We start from the raw sequence: 27,464 nt of genomic DNA, 5'->3' as shown, positions 1-27,464 counted from the left end.
CAATACTTATCGGATAATTAATAATCATATGTGATGCTATCAACTTAAAGAATAGCCTTTTTTAATTTTGTAAATATTCTATAGACTTTACAATATTTATATAATAAACTAAATAAAATATATAATAACCATAATAAAAAAAAACGTGATACCTTATGAGATGCTGTGAACTCATGATAGTTTATGACCCCCTTTTATTATTTTTTTATTAACGTCACAATATTTTATTGGAATAAAAAAGTACTAAATCTAATCAAACTTGATTGAAATTTAAGAATATAGTGTAAAATATTATAAAATATAAACATTTTTGAAATATAATACACTTCGGCAAAGACAAGAACATTTTAGGAACTTTGTAATATTCTATAATAAAAATAAAATTCCCAAATAAAAATGTTCAAGAATGTTATTCGGAAGAATAAATAAAAAAAATAATAATAATCTGCGTAATGATAGTGTCTTCTCTTTAACATACAACTGTATAAATATCATACAATTATGAAAAATAATTATTAGAATGGTATGAGGTGCTGGTAAGTGTCTGAAGTTTACGGCCCCACTCTTAAATTCAAAGCTTGAGTTACAGCCGCTATTTCAGTCATGGTATCAGTATTTCTTTGGCAATAAATCAAGTTAGAAGAAATTTTCTCATGAACAATATGGGCGAAGATATTGGGGGATCCATCTTAAACCTGGAGTATATAACTATTTTTTGAAAATAAAAATAAATAGTCCTTTTCACCCAAGCTACTACTAGAGGAATGCCACAACGCTGATTAAGCCTATCAGCTCCTCTAACATCTTGCTGTATTTTTCAGTATATATATATATATATATTTTTTTTTTATTTAGTGAATGCCCGATTCATTTCACACGCTGGCCCACTTGGTGGCGCACTGTAAATGACATAGCGGAAATGACAACATGGAAATACCGCATTTTGCTGAGCAGTGGGCTGCCCCTTGTCTTTCATAAAAAGCTCACTAAACTTATTAGTTTGCGTTTCTGTAACAGAAAACAATCATACAATTATTACTGTGCGAACGGAAACAATAATAAAACCGTCTGCCCCAACCAATATCCATACATCTTCCTAAGGACCCCTTAGCTATCCAACAATGTGATAAACGAAGTTCAGCAACGTCCGAGCAATGCGTGCACAAAACGAAATAATAATAGTGAGTTTACAACAATTGCCTTCTCTGAAGAATCAATCTCTTTCCCCCACTGGATGTCCTTCAAAACAGAATAAAAATGTTGTAGAACATTGTAGAATCATCATATACAAAATGGCCCCCAACGTCATATCGAGGCGACGGTTTCTGTGTTTGTAATACTGAATTCAAGGCTAGGGGGCGATAGAACTTATGCATTATAGTTGAATCGATGACTGAATCAGTGCTTGACCCCTGAGTTGCACCTAAAGGTCCACGAAAGCATTAGGTTTGAATACAGTAAATGCATCACAGAGGGTCTGTGTTCTTGGAGTCTTGCGACACGGGTGGCAGAGTGCACCTGCCCACAGCGGCTCTCTGGGGTCACCGGTTATTCGGAAGGGCCCCCGAGCCAGCTGTTTCCCCTTGAATCCTTTGTTTGGCCTGGCTGCTTGCTACAGAGATACAGGGGGCCTTCTGTTCTTGCTGCAGTCATGCCTCACGACTCTGCACCTGTTTATTTTTTTTAACCAAATTATTATGTGAGCTGCTTTTTTTTTGTTTAACCTACTGTATTATTATGTGAGCTGTAATGACTGCCAAGCTCATTCATCACACTTTAGTTGTTTGGTTAATGAAAACCCACGCGTGTAAAGACAAACACTCTGTAATGGGAAGGAGAAGCACTATGCTTAATCAAAGCGCCATGTAATGATTTGATCCACTGGCCAAATCATTAGGTACACCTGCACAGTTAACCGAGGTCCAAATTCAAGTGTAGTTTCCAATATTAAGGTTATTTACAAACAAGATCAGCATTCTTTTCATGCAATATTTGGCCACAAGGAACATTATTACTAGAGGTTGAGAGAGTGCATTAATTATTTCCAATTTCTTATTTAAAAGGCTACCCATTGGATTAGTATGTGTTGTGCAAACAAAACATTTTCATTTAGGCCTATACTGAAATACCCTGTTCAGTTTTGAAACTGTGATTATAATACTCAAATATTTGAAATGCAGACTGTTCAATAACAAAATACCAAATATTAAATTTCCAAATACATTTTTTCGTTCCAATTTTTGATTTGTTTCAGACTCAGTTTAGTTCAAATTGAACACATTTTATTGCCTTACATTTACCTCTTACCTTTGAGTCTTTTTAAGGCTGAAAATGATCTTTCCACATACACCATTGTAACTGGCAAAGTGAGCTCAAGCTGGAATACTTTTGTCGCCTTGGAGACCGTCTGGATCAGATCCCTTTCGGCCAAAAAGCTGAAGAACCTTGGACAGCCATGGTACATACACATGTATGCATTTCCTCAAGTAACATTTGGGATGAATTGGACTTGTCAGAGTAGTTTTAATGAAGGCGGAGAAGGCAGTAAGTAAAAGGTCAAGTCCAAGTCAATCATATTCAAGTTTATTTTTTTTATAAATCAGTTGTACACATTAATGGTAGAAAAAGTTTTAAAATGATTTATCTTGGTCCAAATTCTTTTACATCACAAAAACCTGGCATTGGAACAGGGGTGTGTATACTTTTTATATCCACTACAGCCTTGTTCCTGTTTTTGTAATCTGCCTACAGTATTATGGTGTTTAACAAGTAGTATTAATATAGTATAAGACCATTTCTTGGAGCTGAATTTGCCTTAATTTGTTGTTTTATATATTATTAAATGAATTAATAACAATACAATTTAAAAGTGAGCAGATTTCATTATTTTATTATTGCAATTACCCAGTTTAAATAAAATAAGAAAATTAAATAAATGTTTAATTAATTACAAAATTTAAAAGTTCAAATTCTAATTATTTAAATATTAAAATAGACTATTTTGTATCAGACATAAGCATATATCATTTCCAAAACTATTTTATAAAATAATTGGCTGATAATATAAGGTAAAATTCATCACAGATAATAAAATGAATGAATAAGCATTGTCACTATTAAAAAGAGCTATTTTTCATCATTTACGTGCACCCCCACAGACGATCTATCCTTCATCGCGAAGTGTATTTTTTTCTAGGACCCAAATAGCGCCCCCTTGTGGATCTTTCTTCCGTCGTCGTGACAGGCACTCAGCTGTGGATGGAGACACGAACACACGCACACACACGAACACACGCACACACAACTCTCTCTCCGCTCTCTCCCCGCACACGTCCGTCCACTGGAGCCCATCCAGCCTCCTTTACTCGACTGACGACGGCCGCCGGAGCATGCAGTCCTCCTCCGCGGCTCTTTGACCACCTGACCACTGTCGCCCGGCGAAAGTGACATCCAACGGGGGAGGAGGAGGAGGAGGAGGAGGAGGCTTGGATGGAAGACTGCTAGAGCGAGGTATCCCCACCGTGGAGCCATTTATTCATTTTTATTAATGAATTAAACAGTTTTCTTGTTGGAAGGTTGTTCCCCACTTGGACTAAAGCTGCCACCGGCGGCTCCATTCCGCCGTCGTCGTCGTCGTCGTCCACCATGGCGAGCGAGCGGTGACTCGCATTTGTCTCTTTAGAGTCAAAAGTCTCAATCCGGATTTTAAATGGCTCAGTCGAGCTGCGATTCCGGGCTGGTGTTTGTTTTGGCGTCACGATAAACAACCGCGGGAGCTCCAGAAAGAGACTATAAAACAAGGGAGGATTTTCTCGGTTGTTTCTTCTTGTGGTTCCCCGGGCATTATGGCCGGTGAGTGGGGCTGGGGACGCCGGCCCGGGCTCCCCAAGGCTCCCCCATGCTAGCCGAGGCGGATGGCCCGGTCCCCCATGGCAGCGACAGCTCTATGAGGACAAGCGATAGCGACCCTCCTTCGCCCAAAGCCGCCGCCGCCGCCGGCTCCTCGATCCTCATCTCCAAGATGCAAGACGTCGTCATTCCCTTCTCGTCCGAGGTGCCCTGTGACAATAATGGGCAGCGCATGTGGTGGGCGTTCCTCGCCTCCTCCATGGTGACCTTCTTCGGGGGGCTCTTCATCATCCTGCTGTGGAGGACCCTCAAGTACCTGTGGACCGTGTGCTGCCACTGCAACGTTAAAAGCAAGGTGAGGGGCTGCCATGTTCATGTGTCGGATGGCTGGCTGAAAGGATCCAAATTCCAATCTCGTGGGGGTTTCTCCCTCTGCTCCGACTCTAAATTGTCCATAGGTGGGAATGCGGGTGCTTGTTTGTCTATCTATATGTGCCATGCGATTTGAGTTTGGAGTGTACCCCACTTCTCTCACCAAAAAGTCTTAAGATCACCCTGAGCACGATAACGGACGCATGGCTGAGTCACAAATATTATTATGTCGTATGAGAAGCATTTGCGCTTGACTAGTTGTGTCCCACTTCTCTCACCCAAAAAGTCAGCAGTTGTAAGCTTCAACTCACCCCGAACCGGATAAGCGGTCTAAAACGGGTGCATGGCTGGTTACCTAATACAGTAATGTTATAAGAATCTGCTATTAACAGGTTTTATCCCACTTCTATCACCAGAAGTCAGCAGGAATAGGCCTCACTTTGCCCTGAATAAGCGGTCAATTGTGGCAGCAGCATGGCTTATTACCAAATATGTATCACCTTTTATGAGAAGCATATGCGATTGACTGGTGACTTGTCCAGGTTGTATCCCACTTCTATCACCCCCCGCCCCACTCCAAAAAAAAAAAAAAAAACACACAAAAAAAACCTGCAGGGATAGGCTCTAGCTCAACGTGAACAGGGTAAGGGTGCATGGATGAATCACCAGTGACCAGTCCAGGTTGTATTTCACTTCACTCACCCAAAATTCCCCTGGGATAGGCTCGTGACCATAATGAGGACGAGCGCCATAGAAACTGGATAGATGGTTTATGAGAAGCTTGTTTTTCTTGAAATCACAGTATCACATGGCGACCCTCACCATACGTGTTGGTGGGCCACACCTGAGCCACGGGCTGTAGGTTGCCCACCGTTTTGCCTTCAAATCGTCTTCATTCGCTCCCAACTGTCTGTTCCATCGGTGCACTTTGCGTTGAAGTGGGCTGCTTTGGTTTGAATCATGGTTCTGACTCACAAGTATGGGTGGAGGGCTCGCGGTCCCCCCGCTCCTCCCTAACTGCGACGTTTTATTTCGTAATGGCTGCGGCTCGGAGCTACTTTGATACTTGAGATTTAAATAAACAAGTCTTGTCGGTCCATCTTAGGTGCAAGCAGAAGGGTGATTTAACGAGTGCCAGTGATTGATTGATGGATGGATAGATGGATGGATGAGTGAGGGAGGGAGGGAAGCTTTGACCTTGATGTGTTGGCGCCGTGTGTCCAGTTCAACTGAAAGTGTGATATACTGTATATCCTCTTGCTACAAGCCTGCCATGTTGTTTAGTCAAATTTTTTTGAATGCTGCGGAACATCCACAAGTGTGTGTGCGTGTGTGTATTCACAATTATATTTGGAAACGTATTAAACATAGTTGACTCAGGATATACAGTATGCTTAGGTATAATTAACCACTTGTGACTTGAATGCAACCAATTTCTTTTAAAATAATTCCGAACGTTATCATACGAGCATTAACATGGTCGTGGTCATAACTTGGTCTCGGTCCTATAAAGTTTTGGTATTAACATGATCTCTATTCCTTAAAGTCCTTCCTTTGTCACGGTTCTTTAAAGAGTTGTTCTTGACTTGGTCTCGACCCTATAAAGTTTTGGTGTTGACTTCGTCTTGGTTCCTTAAAGTCCTGACCTGTTGTCTGTTCTTTAAAGTCCTAGTTAAGGTTCTTTTAAGACTAGTGGGCTGTGTTCTTCAAATTATTGGTCTTGATTTCATTTCAGCTCCTTAATGGTCCCGTATGTTGGCTATATAGACCTTTACAGAGTGACTCTCTAACATACTCTTGGTATAAAAGTGTCAATTTCATTTTAAAAAACACCTTGGTTTTGTTATACGAGTGTCCAGAAAAGGCCCCTCTGAGAGCTACTTCTGTTTGACCCAGTTTTGTATCCACTTTGTCCATATTTGGCTAAGTTCCGTCCCCTTTCCTCTGATTGCTTGCGTTCGTGTAGAAGACCAACTTGTGAGTGCACACGTGTAATGTTCACAGCGCTGCCTCGGGAGCGGAGAGGTAGGCGGAGATCTTCGCTAGTGACGTAGATAAGCTCGAGAAATTCAAATGACCTGATTTCACACACCTCGGCAGAAAAACGTCTGGAACTCAGGAATGCGTTGACGATTTTAATTCATATTTCACACATTTACTGAGGCACCATAGAGACAATATTAAATCCCAAATACTACAAAAAGATGATTTCCCCTTTAAAGTCTTCGTCTTGACCTGGCCTTTGTTCTTCAAAGTATTGCTCTTGACTCGGTCTCCGCTCCTAAAGTCTTGGTTGACTTGGTCTATGTTCCTGAAAGTCTTGACCTTGGTTCTGTCAAGTGTTGATCTTGTATTCTCAAAGTCTTGGTCTGGAATTTCCCATACATTGGTCTTGACTTTGTCTCGGCTCCTTCTTGACTTGGTCTTTTTAAAATGTTTTTTATATAAAGTCTTGGTCTTGACCAAACCAAATCAGATAAATCTTAACAAAATGTGTTTAATTATTCACTGAGTAATGCAGGAAACTGTGGGAAAAAACCCTACAATGTTAACAGAACTGTAAAAAGAAAAAAAAAAAATCCAGATCCGCAGAAAAATATGTGGTTTCTTTCTGAACCTGTGAGTCACCCTTCCTCAAAGTTTGGTGGAAATCTGTTCATCAGTTTTTGTATAATCCTACTAAATAACAAACAAAAAGATCCAAAAAGATAATGCACCTCGTGTGACATGGGTATCAGCCATTCTACAGACACTTCTCATCAAGCATCCGCAACATTTACGCTCAGCGCATAATATAGCAGACAAAATGTGATTCCTCGAATCAATAGTTGTCTCTCATTTAGACAGCTTTAATTTCTACTGAGCGATGATTTGGACCACGTTGTGGTGTCTGCTATCAGTTCAATATCTCCCTCTCCTCATTTTGCGCTTAAGAAATGACTCCAAACCATCCATCCGACATTGTACCATCTCGCAAGCATACAGATGAAAATAAACCATGTGAGTATAATTAGGAATCCATCTTGTGACTGCTGGTAGGGATCTGCGTGTGTCCCCTTGTAAAAGAAGAAGAAACCATGTCAGAGCTCCCATTCTTTTTTTATTCTGGAAGGCTGCGTCATAGTGTTGGGTGACTTTGGTGGGCTTGACACTTGGCTGCAGAGGGAAGAGGCTCGTTAGGAGTATTAGAGAGGTGGAAACAGGATCTGTGTTCAGCTGACTGGTGCGGCCGGCTAAGTCCGCAAGTGTCAAGAACAGGATGCATCTTCGTTTGGCTGGGGTTTGGAAGACTCTCTTTGGGGCGATGTGAAAATGCAGGCGGAAGGAGGAAGTGAAGTCAGCGCGAAATGAGCCTGTCGCCATTGACTCGCAGCTGTGTCCTAATTCTTGGAAATGATTGTGGTCTCTGTCAGGGCTTTAAGGGGATAATTGTAGATGGAGATCAGTGGCTGCAGCAAAAGGAAATGTCAAGTGTCTTCCTGGAAACACCAGTTAGCATACTGACTGTGTCCAAATTCAGGACCGACTACGGTGGTCTATGAAGCCGAAGAAGTTTCCCCAAAATCTCACGACACACCACCAAACAAAAATGTCACAAAAATTACAGTACATATACTGAAATAATGATGATCTCAATTCACTCACAAATTCTTTGAAATCTGGGCGTGTTTATTTCAGCAGAAAGCTATTATTCTGTTGGATGAATGGCAACAGGCGGATACAAAGGTTAATTCTACATTCCGTCATGTACAAGGGGAATAGCATTTAGTTGGTTTGCCTGTCACTGTACATTGCTGTCATTGGTAGATAATTTAGATAATTTTCAAATCAATTAGGTGAAATTGAATAATATTCTACGGTACACCGAATGTGCCAGCGTGCACTGGTTGGGAATCACTATGGCTTTCGAGGCATCTCCCAAAACCACGCCAACTCTTGTCCAATGGGACGGACTAGCCTTTGGGGTTTTTGCTCGCATTCACATTCTTCCTATGTTGTTCACAGCCTTTAAAGGAATTTCTGTGATATAATGGTATATCTCACGGATCAACCAGTGTTTATAGTCTTACATTCACTTTGTTCACTTGTACTTTCTACTTTTTTTTTTACATTTCTATTCCTTAACCGATTGTGCCCTTTATTTTGACTAAAGAGTTTCCACTGTGGAAAAGAATCACTTTAGGGCGCATGCCATTATTATCTACTTTCTGTCTTGCTGAATGTAAAGCCTGTTTTCTGTGTTGTTGTGCTTCTTCTTCCTCTCTGCTGTTTGGTTACCTAATAGTCTAGTTTATCTACTCTGCGTCATGCCACCTCCAGAAGTTCTTACATGATGCCTCTGCTAGTGGAGATGCATGTGGGAGGGAGGAGCAATGAAGCTTTTCTAACGTGAATGGTATCATTGTCTGTTTGAGAAGCTGGTAGAAACATGGCACTGCTAGTGAGATTCAAATATATTTTTTAAATATTATTTTTAATGGGATGGAAGAACCTCTGCCAGAATATTATTTACTCCTGTTTCGAAGCCAGTGTCATATTGAGAAAAATAATTTAGCCTGACAGAGTTGTCATAACGGATGTCTGCGTGGATGTAACTCAACTTCCCTTAGCTGACATAATTTATCAATTTTTAGACAGCAAACTAAATTAAAACTATATTGAAGTTGAACATTTTGCGTCAAGACGCCATTAATCAACAAGTTATTTAGAATAAAAATAGACCTTTTTTCTCTAATTCAGCACGAGTTATATTTGGAGATTCACAGGGATCATTCTCACATCCCCTTGCGATTCATTTCACTCTCTAAATACACTTTGCTTTTCGGCCCCCTCCACGCAACATTGTCACCCTTTGCCCAAACACTGTTCTCGCAGTAATTTGACCAATTTCCTCAGACTAATTGGAAATAAAAGCAAGGTTCTCCCTTCGCTGTCCTACCTTGTTCATGTTTCATTTCTTGTCCTTGGTATCACACAGGCCCAATTTCCACAATGGCACTAGAGCAAATTTCCAGACTCTTTCTTTCAGTGTGTTTCATGCCCCGGTCTCGTCCTGCATTGATTACTGCAACACGTTTTCACTGACATCCAATAAGTTCAAGACATTGGCTCCAAATCATTCCAAAAGACCTGCACTAGGGCTTTTGATCACATCTCTTTACTTCTAATTCAGCTCTATTGGGTTGTGGTTCAGGTAAGGACACAGGGTGTTTTACTGCATAAGCCCCCATATAACTTTGTCTCCACATACCTGTGTTTAATAGCAGCCCTTCTCTCTGATGTATTGTTATAAAATGTAAGGGTTATTAATTAATGATTATGTTGCCCTATCGAGGACAACCTGTCCACATGAAGCTAGAGCATATATTTAATCACAAGCAGCATACATACACTGAGTACATCAGTGTGTTTTGGTGCGCAGCAGCTGATGCAGCTACTGTAATAATAAGCACCTTCAACCTCACCCACCCTCGTCTCCCCCCGAAGGTGCAACACAAGCGTGTTAATGTGCACTTTAGAGCAGACAGCTGTCAGAATTGTACAATTGTCTCTGTCCAAACAGCTCAAGGAGAAGTTTGACGTTGCAGTGTACCTGCCACCACGCTTGTGCAACTTCCACTTGTGACATTTGGCTTTGTCATCTAATCTAGCTCACATTTTGACATGATTGTTTGTGGCATCCAAATGTTCTCATCTCTCCTTTACGATTGTTTCCTGTGGTGAATGACACAAGAGGTCACAAACCAGAGCAGTTTTCATTGCATTTCATTGGTTTTATACCTGCATCCTAACTATAATCGCTAATCTGTAATTAAATGACAGTTTAGTAATTTTATTAATCAGTTTTGTGAATCAACATTACATCTTTAACTTTATCCTCATTTAGATATCAACACTTTATAAGATAACATTGTGACATGGCTAGTGCCATGATTTATTTATTTACCTTTTGGAAATATTTACCCAGATATTCTACATCCCTCGTTTACAACTCTACACGTCGATGGAAAGTCAATAGAGTGTCAGTAAAACAGTCTAGTGGGCTAGCTTGGCAAATATTGTTTTAAATGTCTTGTGCGGCAGTTATGGTTGAACCCTATAAACTCTGCCTGCCAACGAGTGCCTGGTGACCAGGAAAAAAGAATCCAAGCAATTCTGTTGCTCTAAATTGCAAGCAGAATTTGCTAGATAGTTTATATATATATATATATATATAAAAACATTGTTACTGAAGCAATTTAGAGTGCTGCATTAAGCTTATCGAAGTGGTTGGAGCCTTTATCACACAATTTACAATTTCAACCCTAAGCAAAGGGGGTATGCTTTGTGGGAGTAAAGTCAAGCTTGATTGCAAGGAAGCACACAAATAACTCAGAGTACAGATTTTTGCTTGAGTGTGTGTGTGTATTCTAATGTTTGTTTGTTGGCGCGCCAGCCAGCGTCTAGTGGGACTATTAAAAATTCATCCCGTCTGGTGGAGATTTTGATGTGCTGTTTACGTTATCCACACTGATGGGTCTACTCAGCTTTTGTGATGGGACATATCCTGGGAATACTGAGAGAATACTGCTTTTTCTAGGAATATTTAGTAGCATTTTGTAAGAAAATTGAATCGGCTATGTTCAGAGGACATTTAAAAAAAAAATTTTGTATTGCAATTATTATCATTAAAGGCATTCTTTAAAAAAATGTAGTTTTTTTCAAAGCAAAACATTTTTCAGTGCAACCTAGCCGCTATGTTTGTTGAGTTTCTTGAGACTTGATTAGCCTTATTGGGGGGAAGTGCTTAGTGATGTTCATGCTACAATTTGAATTGTGTTCAACATTTAGTTTGATTTCCTACTAAATTATTGTGATTTGTTGCTTAGACTCCATTCAATAGGTTAACGGTTGTTGTTTTAATACCATCAGATAAATTCGAGCTGGGGCATTACCAGACAACTAGCAACCCTTTATTGCTCAGTGACTTTTTTTTTTTTTTTTTTTTTTTTGTCAATGTCTTTATGTCTCAAAAGTGTTCTCTGTCAATTGACTGTCTGTTGTCGTACTAGAGCGGCTCCAACTACCGGAGACAAATTCCTTGTGTGTTTTTTTGGACATACTTGGCAAATAAAGATGATTCTGATTCTAATGTGCACCGCCCAGTGATGTATTGCAGCCTTGGGGGAATTTTACATCACAACAACTCCTTTGCATAAGTGAATGTTCCTATTGATTTTGGTGCACTGAATCTTACATTTAATTGAATGCTTGGAAATCCTTCCCAAGTATGCGCCCTTTTATCTTGGCCATAATAAAGTGAGATCCTCTATAGAGGAGCGCTCTGATGTATGCGTTACCTTCAACGCTAATGGCTTGCGTAGGTGTCTGCACAGAACTGCTGTGTGTTGTGTGCTTGGCAACACACCAGCTGTGTTTTGCAGAGCTTACGCCCCGCCGTCAGCTGTCGCTCTCACTAACCTCGGCCTAACTCGACCCGGCACAAGGCAGTCACCAAAATAAAACGTTACAATTGTAGCGTTCTGCATAACAAGCTTGCTGTATTCTTAAGTACAGTATGTCAAAGAGCAGGCCCATTTCTATGGAGCATGAGACAAAAAAAAGAACCTTAAACACAAACCGTTTACACAACCTTACACACAAACCGTTTTAAGCATGAATGTATTAGATATGTAATGTATGGAGAACTTCCATAGTGTTTTTCGAAAATCCACCAAATTTAACAGCATCCCCGCTGTCAATTTTGTCTACACCGATTGACTGATCTTTCATCCAGAATAGGCAAAGTGTGAATTTTTAGTAACTGTACAGCAGAACAGAAAAAGCACACACAACAATACATGGCTATTTAGAAAAACAAAACAAAACAAAAACAAAAAACACGAGAGGGGTTTAAAAGAATAGGCCTGGACACTCCATGAGAATGAATATTGTCTTGCCTATGCAAAAAATACATGTAGCACTATAATCTTTAAGAAGAACATATGATTGAAAATTCCATTTATAATTGGTTGTGTACAAATAGTCAGCTCTTCCGAATTTGGCGACTTGGTAATGAAATGCTGCCTCCAAGAGCAAAAATACAATCAATGCTCTCATGCGTTTTGCACTTACCTTTTTAGACTGAAGGATCAAACAAGTAGCCACCCCTTAGCTCCATCTCTAGTTGTCATGGTAACAAACACTTTACTCTGCAGTATAGGTTGGTGAGGTGAGTAGTGACTCATTCTTGGCTGTAATTCTTGATTATTGGAGTATTTTTACGAAGCATGTCATGGACATTAGGAGACCTGGGAACTGTTTTCAGTTGCAAAATTTTTTATGGTTCCTTTAAATGTAAGCCATTTAGCCAGTTGGAGTTTTAGACCTCTGCCAAGGTCAAACTGTGTCCTGTAGGTGGCGGTCCTGTCTACTGTTGGGTCATATTTGTCCACAATGATGAATGAGAAATAAAATAAAGCATATGCGTAACCACATCAAAATGTTATGTTTTTTTCTTGGGATGGGCATAGTAATTGTACAACTGATTATTTGGTTATTAGGAATTCTGACTATTGTATAGAATTGATTGTTGTTTTTCTCAGTTTACAGTATACTGGCAACCTACATACAAAAGGAGATAAACTCTTCTTTTGTAATATGCACTTGGTGGTGGTAGTGACCAGTTTTCATTTCCTATTTGTGTGTTTGACTGTTTCCCCCCTACAATAAACAGATGAAATTGGATCTGTGACTGTGGCTCTACTTGCCCACATGTGAGGGCATCACAATACCTACATTGCTCCCTTTTTTTTTTTTTTTTCTTACTTCAAGACAAGGTACCACTGTAGTTTGGATATGTACTCATGCTTTGTGGAAACGTCCATTGCCAATAGTCTGTCCAGAAAATCGACCCCATTAAGATGTGAGGAATGCGTGGGTCTTCCGTGTTCTTGTGCACGCTGGTTAGCTGCCTGGTCCCGACACTTGCGGGTGAAGGAGGGGCGTGCAAACGTCCAGGCGGTGCAGACCATGACCACTTTCCACCACCGTCTTGCGCGCCTGTCTGCTTTGCCCAGGGCAATAAAGGTGTCAGCAGTCTATCAGCGTTAAATTTAGCTGATTAAAAATCAGAGCGCCCACCGACAATACTCTTGGGGAGACATACATTCTCCGCAGTCCAAAAGTCCCAAGAAATTCTTTGAAGGCAACAGGTATTGTTTTCTAGTTCTGGCGAGAAGCAAATCTGACATTTCGACCGTAATCTTAAGGTTTTATGACTTAGGTCCCGCTATCGTGCCTCTTGAAAAGCTAACAGACAAACAAAACAGATTTATTTTCTCTTTTGTTTAAGGAATGAAGAAAGTGTTTATAAGAGAATGGTAGAGGTTAATAGGAGTGTCAGGAAGAATCTTTAGACGCTTTAAAGTATGGATAAATAATAATTCTAAATCCCAAAAGTATGTGGTCACTGCTTCGCGGTTACCTATTGCGGGGTGGTCTGGATCTAACCCCCATGATAAACGAGGGATTACATTAATTGGTATTATTGAATGGACAAACACAAATACTGTGATGTTCGAATTTTTTCCACTCTTGTTAGAGGAATTCATTTTCATCATCCTCCATGAACTAGGAAGTAGCTAGCAAACAAACAAATGCACACAGTAAGGTTTTTCAACTTTTTTTGAATATTCCTTTTTATTTGTATTTTTAGAATATGCCACAGGCGGTTAGGCAAGCTCCCTAGTCTGCTAACAACAAACGTGTCTTATTTCATCCTAAAAAAAATCAACCAGGAAGTAGCTTGCTATCTGACTAACAAACACATGTATGAATAAATGCAAGTAAGACCTGCACACCAATGTTTTTCACTTCTGTCAGCAAATTATTTATTCTTTGTGTTGTTTAAATCATGATGGACGCGTAACCCAGAATCAGAAATGGTACTGTCTCAACATCTTCCTAATTCCATCCATCCATCCATTTTCTACCGCTTATCCGAGGTCGGGTCGCGGTAGCTTTAGCCACTTGGGGCAGGATCTGATCCCCGACCTGGAGAGGGCACGCCACCCTTTTCCGCTGAGGACCATGGTCTCAGATTTGGAGGTGCTGATTCTCATCCCAGCCGCTTCACACTCGGCTGCGAACTGCTCCAGTGAGAGTTGGAGGTCACGGCTTGATGAAGCCAACAGAACCACATCATCTGCAAAAAGCAGAGATGCAATACTGAGGCCACCAAACCGGACCCCCTCTACGCCTCGGCTGCGCCTAGAAATTCTGTCCATAAAAGTTATGAACAGAATCGGTGACGAAGGGCAGCCTTGGCGGAGTCCAACCCTCACCGGAAACGACTTACTGCCAGATATGCGGACCAAACTCTGACTCCGGTCGTACAGGGACAACGGCCAGGACGAAAACCACACTGCTCCTCCTGAATCTGAGATTCAACTTCCCGACGGACCCTCCCCTCCAGCACCCCTGAATAGACCTTACCAGGGAGGCTGAGGAGTGTGATCCCCCTGTAGTTGGAACACACCCTCCAGTCCCCCTTATTAAAAAGGGGGACCACCACCCCAGTCTGCCAATCCAGAGGCACTGTCCCCGATGTCCATGCGATGTTGCAGAGGCGTGTCAACCAGGACAGCCAGACAACATCCAGAGCCTTGAGGAACTCCGGGCCTTGCTACCGAGGAGCTTTTTAACCACCTCCGTGACCTCAACCCCAGAGATAGGAGAGCCCGCCTCAGAGAACCCAGACTCTACTCCCTCATGGGAAGGCGTGTCAGTCGGTAATCTTCCTAATTAGCTAGCTAATTAACAAACTAATTAACAATTTTGCTTAACTTTTGTTGACAGTTCAACCAAAGTGGAGGTCTGCGCACCACTCAGTGACATTCTTGTTTGGTTCAGTATTTTTTCAGACTGGTGCGATTCTTAATTTTAATTTGTTTTAATCAACTCTGAAGTCGACAGCAGCTAACGATAAATTTTCTTGTCCCCCGCACTGGTCCAGTGTGGAATGTGTGACTCATGAGTTATTGTCCTTTGGACATCCACGCTTTTCTCGGCCCTAATCCTCAATTCACTGGCCCTGATTTGATGGCCATCTAGGGACAACTTTAGTGCGCCACGTTGATGTATGTTAATCCGCAGACAAGGAGAGGCCATATATCAAGCAGGACTATGTATATCATGAGGCACACACACACAGCTCCAGCCCTGCGAGCCAAAGTGCTGGCCTGCTGTCATGTTGTTATGTCTTCTTTGGCCCGTCAGCGACATCCACACCCCAGAAAGTATTGCTAGGTTAAAGGTTAGACAGGAAGAGTATACAGCGGCTGAAATAAGTATTTAACACGTCACCATTTTCTCACTAAATATATTTCCAAAGGTGGTATTGACCTGAAAATGTCACCAGATGTTGGGAACAACCCAAGTAATCCATACATATAAAGAAAGTAGAACAAATAAGATCAGAAATTAAGTTGTGTGTAAAAATGCAAAATGACAGGGAAAAGTCACTGATGGTGTAGTGGTACACTCGCCTGACTTTGGTGCGGGCAGCGTGGGTTCAGTTCCCACTCAGTGATGGTGTGAATGTGAGTGCGAATGGTTGTCCGTGCCTATATGGGCCCTGCGACTGTCTGGCGACCAGTTCAGGGTGTAGTCCGCCTTACGCCTGAAGTCAGCTGGGATAGACTCCAGCGCCCCACGACCCTAACCAGGATAAGTGGTGTTGAAAATGGATGGATGGATAGACACAGGGAAAAAGTATTGAACACATGAAGAAAGGGAGGTGCAAAAAGGCATGGAAAGCCAAAACAACACCTAAAATCTATCAGTAATCAAACAGCAATCCACCCCCTTGTCAGTACAAATGAATATCAGCTGGTTCAGTCCTAATTGATGGCCTACAAAAAGGTCTCTTTGCCAAGGTGTGAGTCAAGACACATCTCATGATGGGTAAGAGCAGAGAGCTGTCCCAAGACCGTCGCAAACTAATTGTTGCAAAACATAACGATGGCATTGGTTACAGGCGCATATCTAAGCTTCTGAACGTTCCAGTGAGCACGTTTGGGGCCATAATACGTAAGTGGAAACTCAATCATACCACCATAAATTTGCCTCGATCAGGTGCTCCTTGCAAGATTTCTGACAGAGGAGTGCACAGAATAATCAGAAGAGTTGTCCAACAGCCAAGGACCACCTGTGGCGAGAGCTTCAAAAAGACCTGGCGTTAGCAGGTACTGTTGTCACAAGGAAACCAGTGAGTAATGTACTCCGCCGCCATAGCCTGTATACACGATCACCACACAAGACCCCATTGCTGAAAAAAAAAAAAAAGCATGTCAACGCTCGTTTAAAGTTTGCTGAACAACATTTGGACAAGCCAGTTTTACTGGGAGCATATAGTTTGGTCGGATGAGAGCAAAATTTTACTGTTTGGATGCCATAATGCACACCACGTTTGGAGGAGAAATGGCACTGCACGTCACCCTAAAAACACCATACCAACAGTGAAGTTCGGAGGTGGGAACATGATGGTGTGGGGCTGCTTTTCAGTAAATGGTACTGGTAAAGTTCACATTATTGAAGTAAGGATGAATGGGCAAATGTACCGAGACTGCTGCCACCCACGAGGATGATGAAAATGAAACGAGTGTGGACATTTCAGCAGGATAATGATCCAAAACATACTGCCAAGGAAGCTCTCGATTGGTTTCAAAGAAAGAAAATAAAATAAAGCTGCTAGAATGGCCCAGCCAATCACCTGACTTGAATACAATCGAAAATCTATGGAAAGAACTGAAACTCAAGGTCCATAAAAAAAGCCCACGGAACCTTCAAAGTTTGAAGACTGCTTGTGTGGAGGAACGGGCCAAAATCACACCAGAGCATTACATGCGACTAGATTTTGAAGACTTTGGGCAGATTAGATCGACATGGCAGCACATGGAGGCTGAAATACGATTGGACAAACATTTAACATCCACATAGCATGCACTGAAAGCAGACTGTTGGGAAAGTAAAATACAATTAAATTGGACAAATATTAGAATTTGGCTTGTAAATCAGTCAGTGCTCAGAATCAAAACGACTAGGAAGTAGCTTGTTAGCTAGTAAATGGACAAACAAATGAACACAAAGTTTTGGTTGATGTTTCATATTTACTTGTTTATATTCAACACTTTTAAAAGCCTATCACTGGAAAGAAAGAATTGAATGTGTTACCTAGCATTAATTGTCTTTTAATGAAACCAGAGTGTTTATCTTAAGCCTCATTTCATCGCCATTTGTGTTCACATATAAAAAGTAAAGCCGGGCCTTTGTTTTACATTTTGCATGCAAATCAGAAATTAAACATCGCCACCACTGTGAAATTTCCCAGCCCTGGTGGGACTCGTCTTTTCTGCTTGCGATTATCAGACGCAGCCAGTCATCTCCCGCTCCTGCACACAAACACACAAACACACGCACGCATGCACGCACACACACCGCCTCAGCGATTGGGGCGAAACGTGTCATAATTGGCCCTCGGATGGAGGCTCTGCATAGGGAACACCACCATGACCTTCAAACATCTCAGCAGGCGTTTCCAGATTGCCTCTCTCTCTTAGTAGCGCGCACGGACACACACACATCACACACACACACACAGTTTTTTCACTGCCTCAGATGGTTAGGAGAACGTGAGAGTCGCACATCGTCACGCCGACCGACCGCTCGTAGCAACCTGTTTGGGTTAACCTCTGTGACGGCTAGGCTAATATTGCTAATTGTCATCTTCCGAGCAGGCCAACGGCATCTTGTTTCTGGCTGCATGCCGGCCATGTGCTGTGCCCTGTCTAAGAATAACTGATATTATTCTAATAGGCTAATAATAATAATGGCAGCTGTGCTTGGATTTCAACTTTTATTACACCATGTTTTGTCTCGTCGTGTGAAGTCTAGTTTTATTCAGACAAAGTCTATATAAACTGCTCGTTATAAAATCAACCAGGTCGTGAATGTTCTTTTTATGATTTACTTCAGGCAAGGTCATCATCAAAGTGTGATCGTAGGTGCAGATTAGGCAGAAATGACTTCAAATATTGGAACGGTGAGGAGGTGTTTTTCTTTTTCTAGACATGGTTGTATTGGCTAGGGCAAATGTTTGTGCAATGACTCCGGCTGATTTTCTCTCAGCTCACAATTGCTTGTTGTCCACGCATGGGCAACTCTTGGGTTTTCACGTTGGTTACAGAGGCACACTGTAAGACAAACCTGAAAATAAGTGTAGAGGTTTTTTGCTTGAATAATCAATGTACAGTTAATAGGACACAAATGGCCAACAGAACAGTGTCAGTCACGTTGCAATACTGTTGCTCACACGTAAAATGGGTGGATTCAAACAAGAGGTACGATGTTCTAAGTTGTGTATTAATTCCAAATGTAAGTACATTCGAATAGAAGCTGAACTGTTGATGTTTTTTCTTATATTCATTGTTTGATTTCAAAGCCTAAATATGTTTTGTCTGCAGCAAAAATAAAGGCACCGGCTTCACTGTTCCAATATTTATAGAAGGGAGTGTAAGTGTAGCTAATTTCCCTTATAATTAATTGGATGGTTTGGCCTTAGTGGAGGGCTCCACTTTACTGAGGTTATTGTTACACTTAACTGAGCCATTCCAGTTTGGAGTTTGCCGTATCACGTTTACACCACATTGTCAGCAATACAAGTATGAGTAAGGCATGGGGGGAAATAAAGCATATGCATAATTGTCACTAGGGTTACAACGATTAATCGAATATCTACAATAATATGATTACAAAAGTAAGTCAAAATAAAACCTCTGATTCACAATTTGGCAGAGGTCATTTTCCCACACAGATTAATGTTACTGCACTTACCCACAGCACTCCGTATAAAAATAAATTGGCGCCATTGCAGCGAGTCCGTAAAAGACAGAGAATGTCCAAAGTTTGGGATCATTTCACACATAACAAGGAAGAGAAAGTGCAATGTGTACCACAACAGCATGTCTACGATCGCCAACACAAAGTAACGTATCGATGTTAGCTGTTTTATTTAGACTTTACACCGATCTGGCACTAACGGTTGTCCGTAAACATGCTGCCCATCTGTCGAATCATGCTCTAAAGTTTCGGTGTGGGTGCAATAATTTAATTACGATCAAGTAATTTATTTACAGTAAGTTAGCACCCATTATTTCTGTCATGTTGTAATGTTGGTTTGACCTGACTGAGTAGAATACACGATCTGACTAGAGCAGTGATTTCCAACCTTTATGGAGCCAAGGAACATATTTTACAGTTGAAAAATCTTACGGCACACCAACAAACAAATATGTCACAAAAAATGGATACATTAATTACTGTATGTAATGTCATTTGTTCTGTCTGTCACTATGCCTCACTGGCATAAATAGATGAACAAAGATACATTATTTATTCTAAGTATTATTTTTTTGAGCAATTAAGTACACAAGTATATACAGTAAATGAACAGGTCATTTAAATAGACACATTGCTCCATCTTGTGATCGGATGGATGATCTGTTATCGTTTTTTTAAACTCGCTGATCGGCCCCAAAAATCCTGATCATTATTATTTTATTATTTAGAACATATTGAAATGCCCCCGCAAGAGGTCAAGGATAGATATATAGACCAGTGCACTTTCAATCGCTTTATTGAACAATTGATACGAAAACAAACACGTAATTAGCATATTCATACTCGAGCTGCCAATGGCCACTCAACATGCAGACTGGCTAACGTGGTAGCTAGCTAACAGTCAGCCCACTCTACACTCTCATTCCCTGACGCCCACGTCACTCACCAGGCCAGGCCCAAGCCACACACTCAAAGTCACTCAAAGCTACTACAGTGCAGTACAATACAGAACAGGCTGCTACATATGATCGGATAATGTATTTGGTAAAGCAGCATGTGGCTTATTGCCTCAGGTTTGTTTTGTACTTTGTTTCTCCTTGCAAAATCTATCCGTTTTCCGTACCTCTTATCTTCACTAGGGTCGTGGGCGTGCTGGTGCCTATCCCAGCTGACTGTGGGGGAAAGCCGGGGTACACCCTGAAAACCCACAAAGGCACGGGGAGAACATGCAAACTCCACACAGGCGAGGCCGGATTTGAACCCGGGTCCTCAGAACTGTGAGGGAGATGTGCTAACCAGTCATCCGCCGTGACACCCAACTAAAATCTGACCAAGATTAAATGTCTCAAATCAAGGGAAATATGCTAGTTCTTTGTCTGCCAAGATATCTTACTTGCTTTGAGGATTTTGCCTTAAAAACATAATGAGGTATTATAACTGGTTATGGAGATTACTGGTTATGAGTTGTATTATCTTAAATGATAAATGATACAGTACATAATTCATTAACTGTAGGTTGTATACACTCGTTTTCAGACTGTTTTTTTCTTTAGGCTAGTTATGTAGTTTACTTGTTTTAAGAATTCATATTTTTTTCTTCTCATGCAGATAATTTTTCTTAAATGAAGTATTCCTCATTTCATGACTGTTTTTTTCCATTTTTTTAAGGCTATTATTTGCAGTGCCAGTAACAATCCGGTGTTTATGGTGATGTTTCGTACGAAGTGTGACAGCACCCGCCTTGTTGCCAGACCTTGAAAACTGCACTCTGTCTCTGCTCTGTATAAACTCTCCTATTCCGGTAGGAATAAAACAACAACTCCTGGTGTCTTCCTAATGTTTATTACAGCAATATAGAATATTGTCACAGCCGTGTTCACACTCAACAGGAAGATGGATCTTTGCACTAGAAGAAAACGACCACCATCTATTCAGTAAATGTCTTGCGAGGCAGATAACAAGGACAATGGGATGTTTTTATGAGCAGCGAACAGCAGCTCGCTCGCCGAACACGCCTCAGACAAAGTTAGTTGGCCGTCTGCACATTCGTCTGACATTTTCCAGTATGCCTTCACAGTATGAGTAAACCCCGCTGCCAATTAGAGCCTCGTTTGATGCCCGCAGAAAACGGAAGCTCCTGTCTCGCTCAGGTTGAAGCTGTTTTTTTCTTCCCCTCCGAAAGTCGTGCAAATTCTTGACGGCAGGAAGCGAGCGAGGAGGGCCAATTTGAGAGTGACACGAGCTGTGTAAGATAACGCAACCATGCGTTAGCGCTGAGGCCCGAACGGCAGCATGTGTAGACACCGTGTACCACATGATGCGCGTGGATACATCATCGGCAGAGACTGATGCTGATGTGCAACTGACACGCTGCTCTGTAAATGCTCACGTCGTCTTACATTGGTTACTTGATCTCCTGAGACACAATACATTTTGAAGGAAGCCTTTTTTCATTGTTCTGAATCAACATAGACTTGAAGGTCTTACAATTTACTGTCATTATCATAGCAATCATATCTCCCATTTGGTTTGTCTTTATGATATGTATGCGTTTGTTAGCAACACTAAACCTTTATTTAGGTTGTCAAATTATTCATCTTCTTCTTTACATCAATATTTTATTTATTTTTTCCATCCATCCATCCATTTCCTACCGCTTATCCGAGGTCGGGTCGCGGGGGCAGTAGCTTTAGCAGGGACGCCCAGACTTCCCTCTCCCCGAGGCGCTCCCAGGCCAGCCGAAAGACGTAGTCTCTCCAGCATGTCCTGGGTCGTCCCCGGGGTCTCCTCCCGGTGGGAAGTGCCCGGAACACCTCACCAGGGAAGTGTCCGGGAGGCATCTGAATCAGATGCCCCAGCCACCTCATCTGGCTCCTCTCGATGTGAAGGTGCAGCGGCTCTACTCTGAGATCCTCCCGGATGACCGAGCTTCTCACCTTATCTCTAAGGGAGAGCCCAGACACCCTGCGGAGGAAACCCATTTCGGCCGCTTGTATCCGGGATCTTGTTCTTTCGGTCACGACCCACAGCTCGTGACCTTAGGTGAGGGTAGGAACGTAGCTTAGCTCCTTCGGCTTTGCTCCTTCTTTACCACAACGGATCGATACAAAGTCCGCATCACTGCAGATGCTGCACCGATCCGCCTTTCGATCTCCCGTTCCATTCTTCCCTCACTTGTGAACAAGACCCCAAGATACTTAAACTCCTCCACTTGGGGCAGGATCTCATCCCCGACCTGGAGAGGACACGCCACCCTTTTCCGACTGAGGACCATGGACCTCTACGCCTATGAACAGAATTGGTGACAAAGGGCAGCCTTGGCGGAGTCCAACCCTCACCGGAAACGAGTCCGACTTACTGCCGGATATGCGAACCAAACTCTGACTCCGGTTGTACAGGGACCAAACAGCCCGTATCAGTGGGTTCGGTACTCCATACTCCCGAAGCACCCCCCACAGGACAACCCGAGGGACACGGTCGAACGCCTTCTCCAAGTCCACAAAACACAGACTGGTTGGGCGAACTACCATGCATCCTCGAGGACCCTGCCAAGGGTGTATGTAGAGCTGTTCCACGGCCAGGACGAAAACCACACATCCCGACGGAACCAAATAAAATGTATTTTTTCGTTAGAAATAAATGTTTTTCCATTAAATTTAATTATAAATGTTCCATACTTTTAAGAGAAATTGTAAAATTTGACTGCCACACAGTGTATTTATTGTTAGTTATTGTTATTGTTACTGTTATTGTTATTATTACTTCACAACATTAAAACCAGAAGATTATTCTAGTACATCACAATATTTTTTCCTATTTAGTTTTTTTTTTACATCATGATTATATTTGATATATTTATATTAGGCGGAATGGTGGGTAGCACATCTGCCTCACAGTTCTGAGGACCCGGGTTCAAATCCCGGCCCCGCCTCTGTGGAGTTTGCATGTTCTCCCCGTACCTCCGTGAGTTTTCTCCGGGCACTCCGGCTTCCTCCCACATCCCAAAAACATGAATGGTAGGTTGATTGAGGACTCTAAATTGCCCGTAGGTGTGAATGGATGGTTGTTTGTTTATATGTGCCCTGCAATTGGCTGGTAACCAGTTCAGGGTGTACCCCGCCTCTCGCCCGAAGATTGCTGGGATAGGCTCCAGCACGCCCGCGACCCTAGTGAGGATAAGCGGAACGGAAGATGAATGAATGAATGAATATTTATATTCTAAAATTGATGTTAGAATGAAATCTTGTTAATTGTATTTAATTACTTATTTTAGATTTTACTGCCTCATAGTGTAGTAATAATAATAATAATAATAATAATACGCGGTTAAGAAAATGGATGTATAATAATAATAATAATAATAATAGTCACTGATGGTGTCGTGGTACAATCGCCTGACTTTGGTGCGGGCAGCGTGGGTTCAGTTCCCACTCAATGATGGTGTGAATGTGAGTGTGAATGGTTGTCCATGTCTATATGTGCGCTGCGACTGACTGGCGACCAATTCAGGGTGTAGTCCGCCTTTCGCCCGAAGTCAGCTGAGATAGGCTCCAGCGCCCCCCGACCCTAACCAGGATAAGCGGTGTTGAAAATGGAATGGAATGGAATAATAATAATTAATAATTCTTCGTCTTCTTCTTTTCATTATTATTATTACTATTATAATACATTCACAACTTCAACCCCAGAAGATAATTGTCGTAAATCAATATTCTTTTAACTATATTTTGATGGAATATTATATTGATATTATATTTATAATATTATAGTATTAATGTCAGAATTAAGTGTTTTCATTTTTTTATTTACATTTTCCATTGTTATTCTGAGCGATCACACGGTTCTTCTGCCTCGTAGTATATTGATGATGATGATGATGATGATGATAAATTGATAGCTTTCATTCATAACAAAATGGCTCCTTGCACCATATAGGGCTTGGACATATTTGTTCAATCAGCTTTTACAGATTGTGTAAGTGTACCTAATGTTGTGTCCAGCGAGCTTGTGTCTATGTGGACCAACGCCCAGATTTATGTGCCGTCAAGGCCTTTTTGAAACATTACAATGCAAAGTCCATTGCATCATTCTGACCTGTGCATCACAGATGTGCCAAATGGAGCAAAGCCTCTCAAGTTTGTGCGTGCATGCGAAAGAGTGAGACTTATCTTAAATAAATGCCATAAGCTCAGTTTGCAGTCTACCTGTACAAATGCAAAGCAACGGTCCAGTTATCACGTGCAGCGGTGATTAGTTGTAATATTCAGACTGCTCGTGTGAGAGGTGGAATCCATTGGCCACGCTTTCTCCAGCAGCATCTCTATGATTTGGCAGCTTGTATTAAACAGGACCACGGCCTCGGTTATTCTGTGTAAGCAAAGGCTGTTCAGCACCACGGAGAGCGCTGGGAAGGATGCCGAAAGTAGACGAGAGTGGCTCTTTGGCTGCTGTTTATTATGATAAAGTGCTCGGACGTCATCTTGTCTCTGTTTGAACCTTTCAGTTGATTGTTGGAACAGACACCAAGGCAAAGAAGACTCTGGCTTTAATGGAATGGGGCTTGTGTGTTTTTTTGTACTTGAAAGTCCAGTACCGCATACTGACTGCGTCAAACATTATTAGATTTTGTAAAGGCAAAATATATAATGTAACTCTTCTTGTTTTAAAGGCCTTTTAAGTGTGCTGATGTGCCTAATGAAGTGGCCAGTGAATTTGTATTATCTTAATTGAATAGCAGAACCACAATGATGTCACCAAAAGTAATAATGTAAGTGTTGACAGCCATATATTCTACATTTTAAATGCAATTATTCCATTAGATAAAGAATGAATTGTCAATCAACTGAGAAAAATATTTGGACCTATCATTATCAATCTTTTCAGAAGAATCTCTTGCTTCTAAGTGTAATTAGATTTTTTATTTTGAATTATATTAGTTTTTGTAATACGCTTTTTTAAAATTTTAAATCTCTTTTTAATGTTTGATTTAAACTTAAAAACTAAATTAATTGTAATTTCATTTACAATTGAATTTAAATATTTAGGATACATTTTGTTTTGTAATTCAAAATCAAAATTAAAGTTACATTTATGTATCTTATATTTAATATAGTAATTTTAATTTATAACTGAATTGTGTTTAAAGTTAAGTGAAGAATTTTACTTGCTCATTTTATTTTGTTGTATGTATACTATTTTATTTTTATTTTTAATTTATAACCTGAGATTTGTAAATTACTCTGTCATAAAAACGGAACCTGTTCAAACTTTTTAATTTATTATCAAAAGTGTCACAACACCAAAGCTGCATGAAAACAACTAAAACATTGTGATGACGTTTCATTTTTTAATTTTTTATGAAAAAAACCCACAAATATTTCTTCTTCATATTCTTTCTCTTTATTCTGTATCAAAACACATTAGGGAGATACATGCTTTTTTTTTTTTTGACAGCTGCGATATGAAAAATAAATAAATAAAATATCCGACACAGTCATTTGCTTCCGACGTGTGAAGCATCTCAGAACTAAGACAACGCGGACAGATTTCCAATAGAGACCATTTTTGTTGGCAGACGTGGTCATAAACCAATGTGACAAACAGGCAGGAGTGGGTTGGCACATGTGCACCAACAGCCAGTCAAGCGTTGTGCGAGTGGGCGAGGGCGTAGGTTTGAGGAAAAACAGCCCCCCCACACACAAACACACAAAAGAGGCTTTAATGTTCCGAGATGAGCTGCCAGTGCCGTCTTGTCTGCTCTCATCCTCCTCACTGTTCAGGTGTGCCGACCGGCGCAAACAGACTTAGTGACGCACCATTTAGCAACGAGATAAGTTAATGTCTGGATGCTCACCCTGATGGCAGCTATGTCAGGCTTTATTAACTCTGAACGCTTGTTTTGCCGAGCAGAAAGTGTTTCCTCATAATGGAGTCAAACGTGATTGCATTAGTGCAATCAAAAGGTTGGTCATTTGTTGTATAAATGGCTGTCATTACATTGCTGTGTCAACCCATTAGAATTAGTTTGTTAATTCTGTGAACCAAATAACAGAAATTAGTGGCCAAAGAAGTTAGTTGGAGGTACAGCCACAGTGGGGCTGTGTCTCGACCTCTATTGCGAGTGACGCACAATACCACAAACAAACATAATTTTGCTTGTAGGGCTGGCGAAAAGAAAAGAAATAAATCAAATAGCTTGGCGAAGTCGACTTAAAAATAGGTTGATGCAAAATTCCTGCCTTGACGCGCCACCGGGACCCAAAAAAAAAAATGTTTGCGCCGCCGGAACCAATGTTTTACATGGACGACACAGTGTTGGGCTACTGACAAACTTAGGCAAAAACGACAGAGGAGTGTCTGTAAGTGATTTTGAAGGCACCGTTATGTATGTAACATACATATAACATGATTTATGAGTGAGCTGAATGGTAGTTTGCCATTTGTGGCCTAAAATGCTAATCGCGATTGCTAACTGTTTAGCATTTAGCATTTTGCTCCCTCGAATTCTGTACATCAAATTTACACTCAGTACCAACATACATATGCAGTTTAAGGATCGAAGTCCATCCCTCATAAATGAGAATAGAATGCATGTTAGTAGTAATAATACATAAATGAATAAGTAATATTAGTCATCATAATCATAATAATAGTCTGGTGGGGTGATTATTATTCGATTATTTAACCAATAATCAATAGAAGAATAGATTCTAAAAAGATTCGATAGTGAGAGCCTTATTTGATTGTTAAACTTACTGTTCACAAGAGCTACGGTGGCCTTGGTCTCTTTAAATGCATGCTGTATGCAACATAAGCTTCAAGTCAGGGCCAGGCTGGAGCTGACCTATGAACCCCGGCCCTGTTGCACATTCCACTTGGAATCTGGGTCAGTGCGTGGATCGCTAACGTCACTCAGATACCCGATAAGTTCCTTAGGACGCTATCCGCCACTGTCACTGATATCAGATCGGATCCATCTCCATTTATCTCCTCTACCTTTAGTTTCTATCTGATCTCCTTCTTGTGTTCTTAAGTATCTTTCCACTTTGGATCCAGATGCTAAATTTGGGAACGCTCTTGTAATAGTATTGAATTGGATGAGAGTTATCATTTGATGGAAGAGGTGACCACAGAAAGTAGATGACAAAATGCACTCCTTGACATCCTGTTGCCTCATCTCGAGCAGCACAAGTTTGCGCGTATCTTATGGTCATGTACTTCTTCCCTTTAAGGATGTGTCTCCTCTGCTCGTTGTATCAGAAATGGAAAACTGAGACATGGGTGTGTCCAAAAGTAGGGACCTTTCACCTGTCTCCCTTGGGGGTCGGGAGCAAAGGTGGCGAGGGTCGTGGGAGAAATGGGCC

At 41.2% G+C, this 27,464-nt stretch overlaps 1 protein-coding gene across 24 annotated transcripts in view; it reads left to right on the top strand.

The window, feature by feature from the left end:
* Positions 1 to 3,065: 3,065 nt before the first annotated feature.
* Positions 3,066 to 27,464, top strand: part of kcnma1a (potassium large conductance calcium-activated channel, subfamily M, alpha member 1a) — a 191,139-nt gene continuing 166,740 nt past the window's right edge. For 4 of the 24 annotated variants that reach the window (XM_061790818.1, XM_061790813.1, XM_061790812.1 and 1 more), the window contains exon 1: positions 3,076 to 4,204. In XM_061790818.1, coding sequence (XP_061646802.1) covers positions 3,899 to 4,204 — 306 coding nt within the window. In that variant the 5' untranslated portion in view covers positions 3,076 to 3,898. Of the gene's footprint in view, positions 4,205 to 27,464 lie in introns of all 24 variants that reach the window. The other 20 variants (XM_061790800.1, XM_061790799.1, XM_061790805.1 and 17 more) reach the window with 11 other exon arrangements.

This window comes from Phyllopteryx taeniolatus, chromosome 11 (assembly GCF_024500385.1).
Source record: "Phyllopteryx taeniolatus isolate TA_2022b chromosome 11, UOR_Ptae_1.2, whole genome shotgun sequence".
NCBI lineage: Eukaryota > Metazoa > Chordata > Actinopteri > Syngnathiformes > Syngnathidae > Phyllopteryx > Phyllopteryx taeniolatus.
Note: the sequence above shows the minus strand (reverse complement) of the source record. Positions and strands in the feature narration are given on the sequence as shown.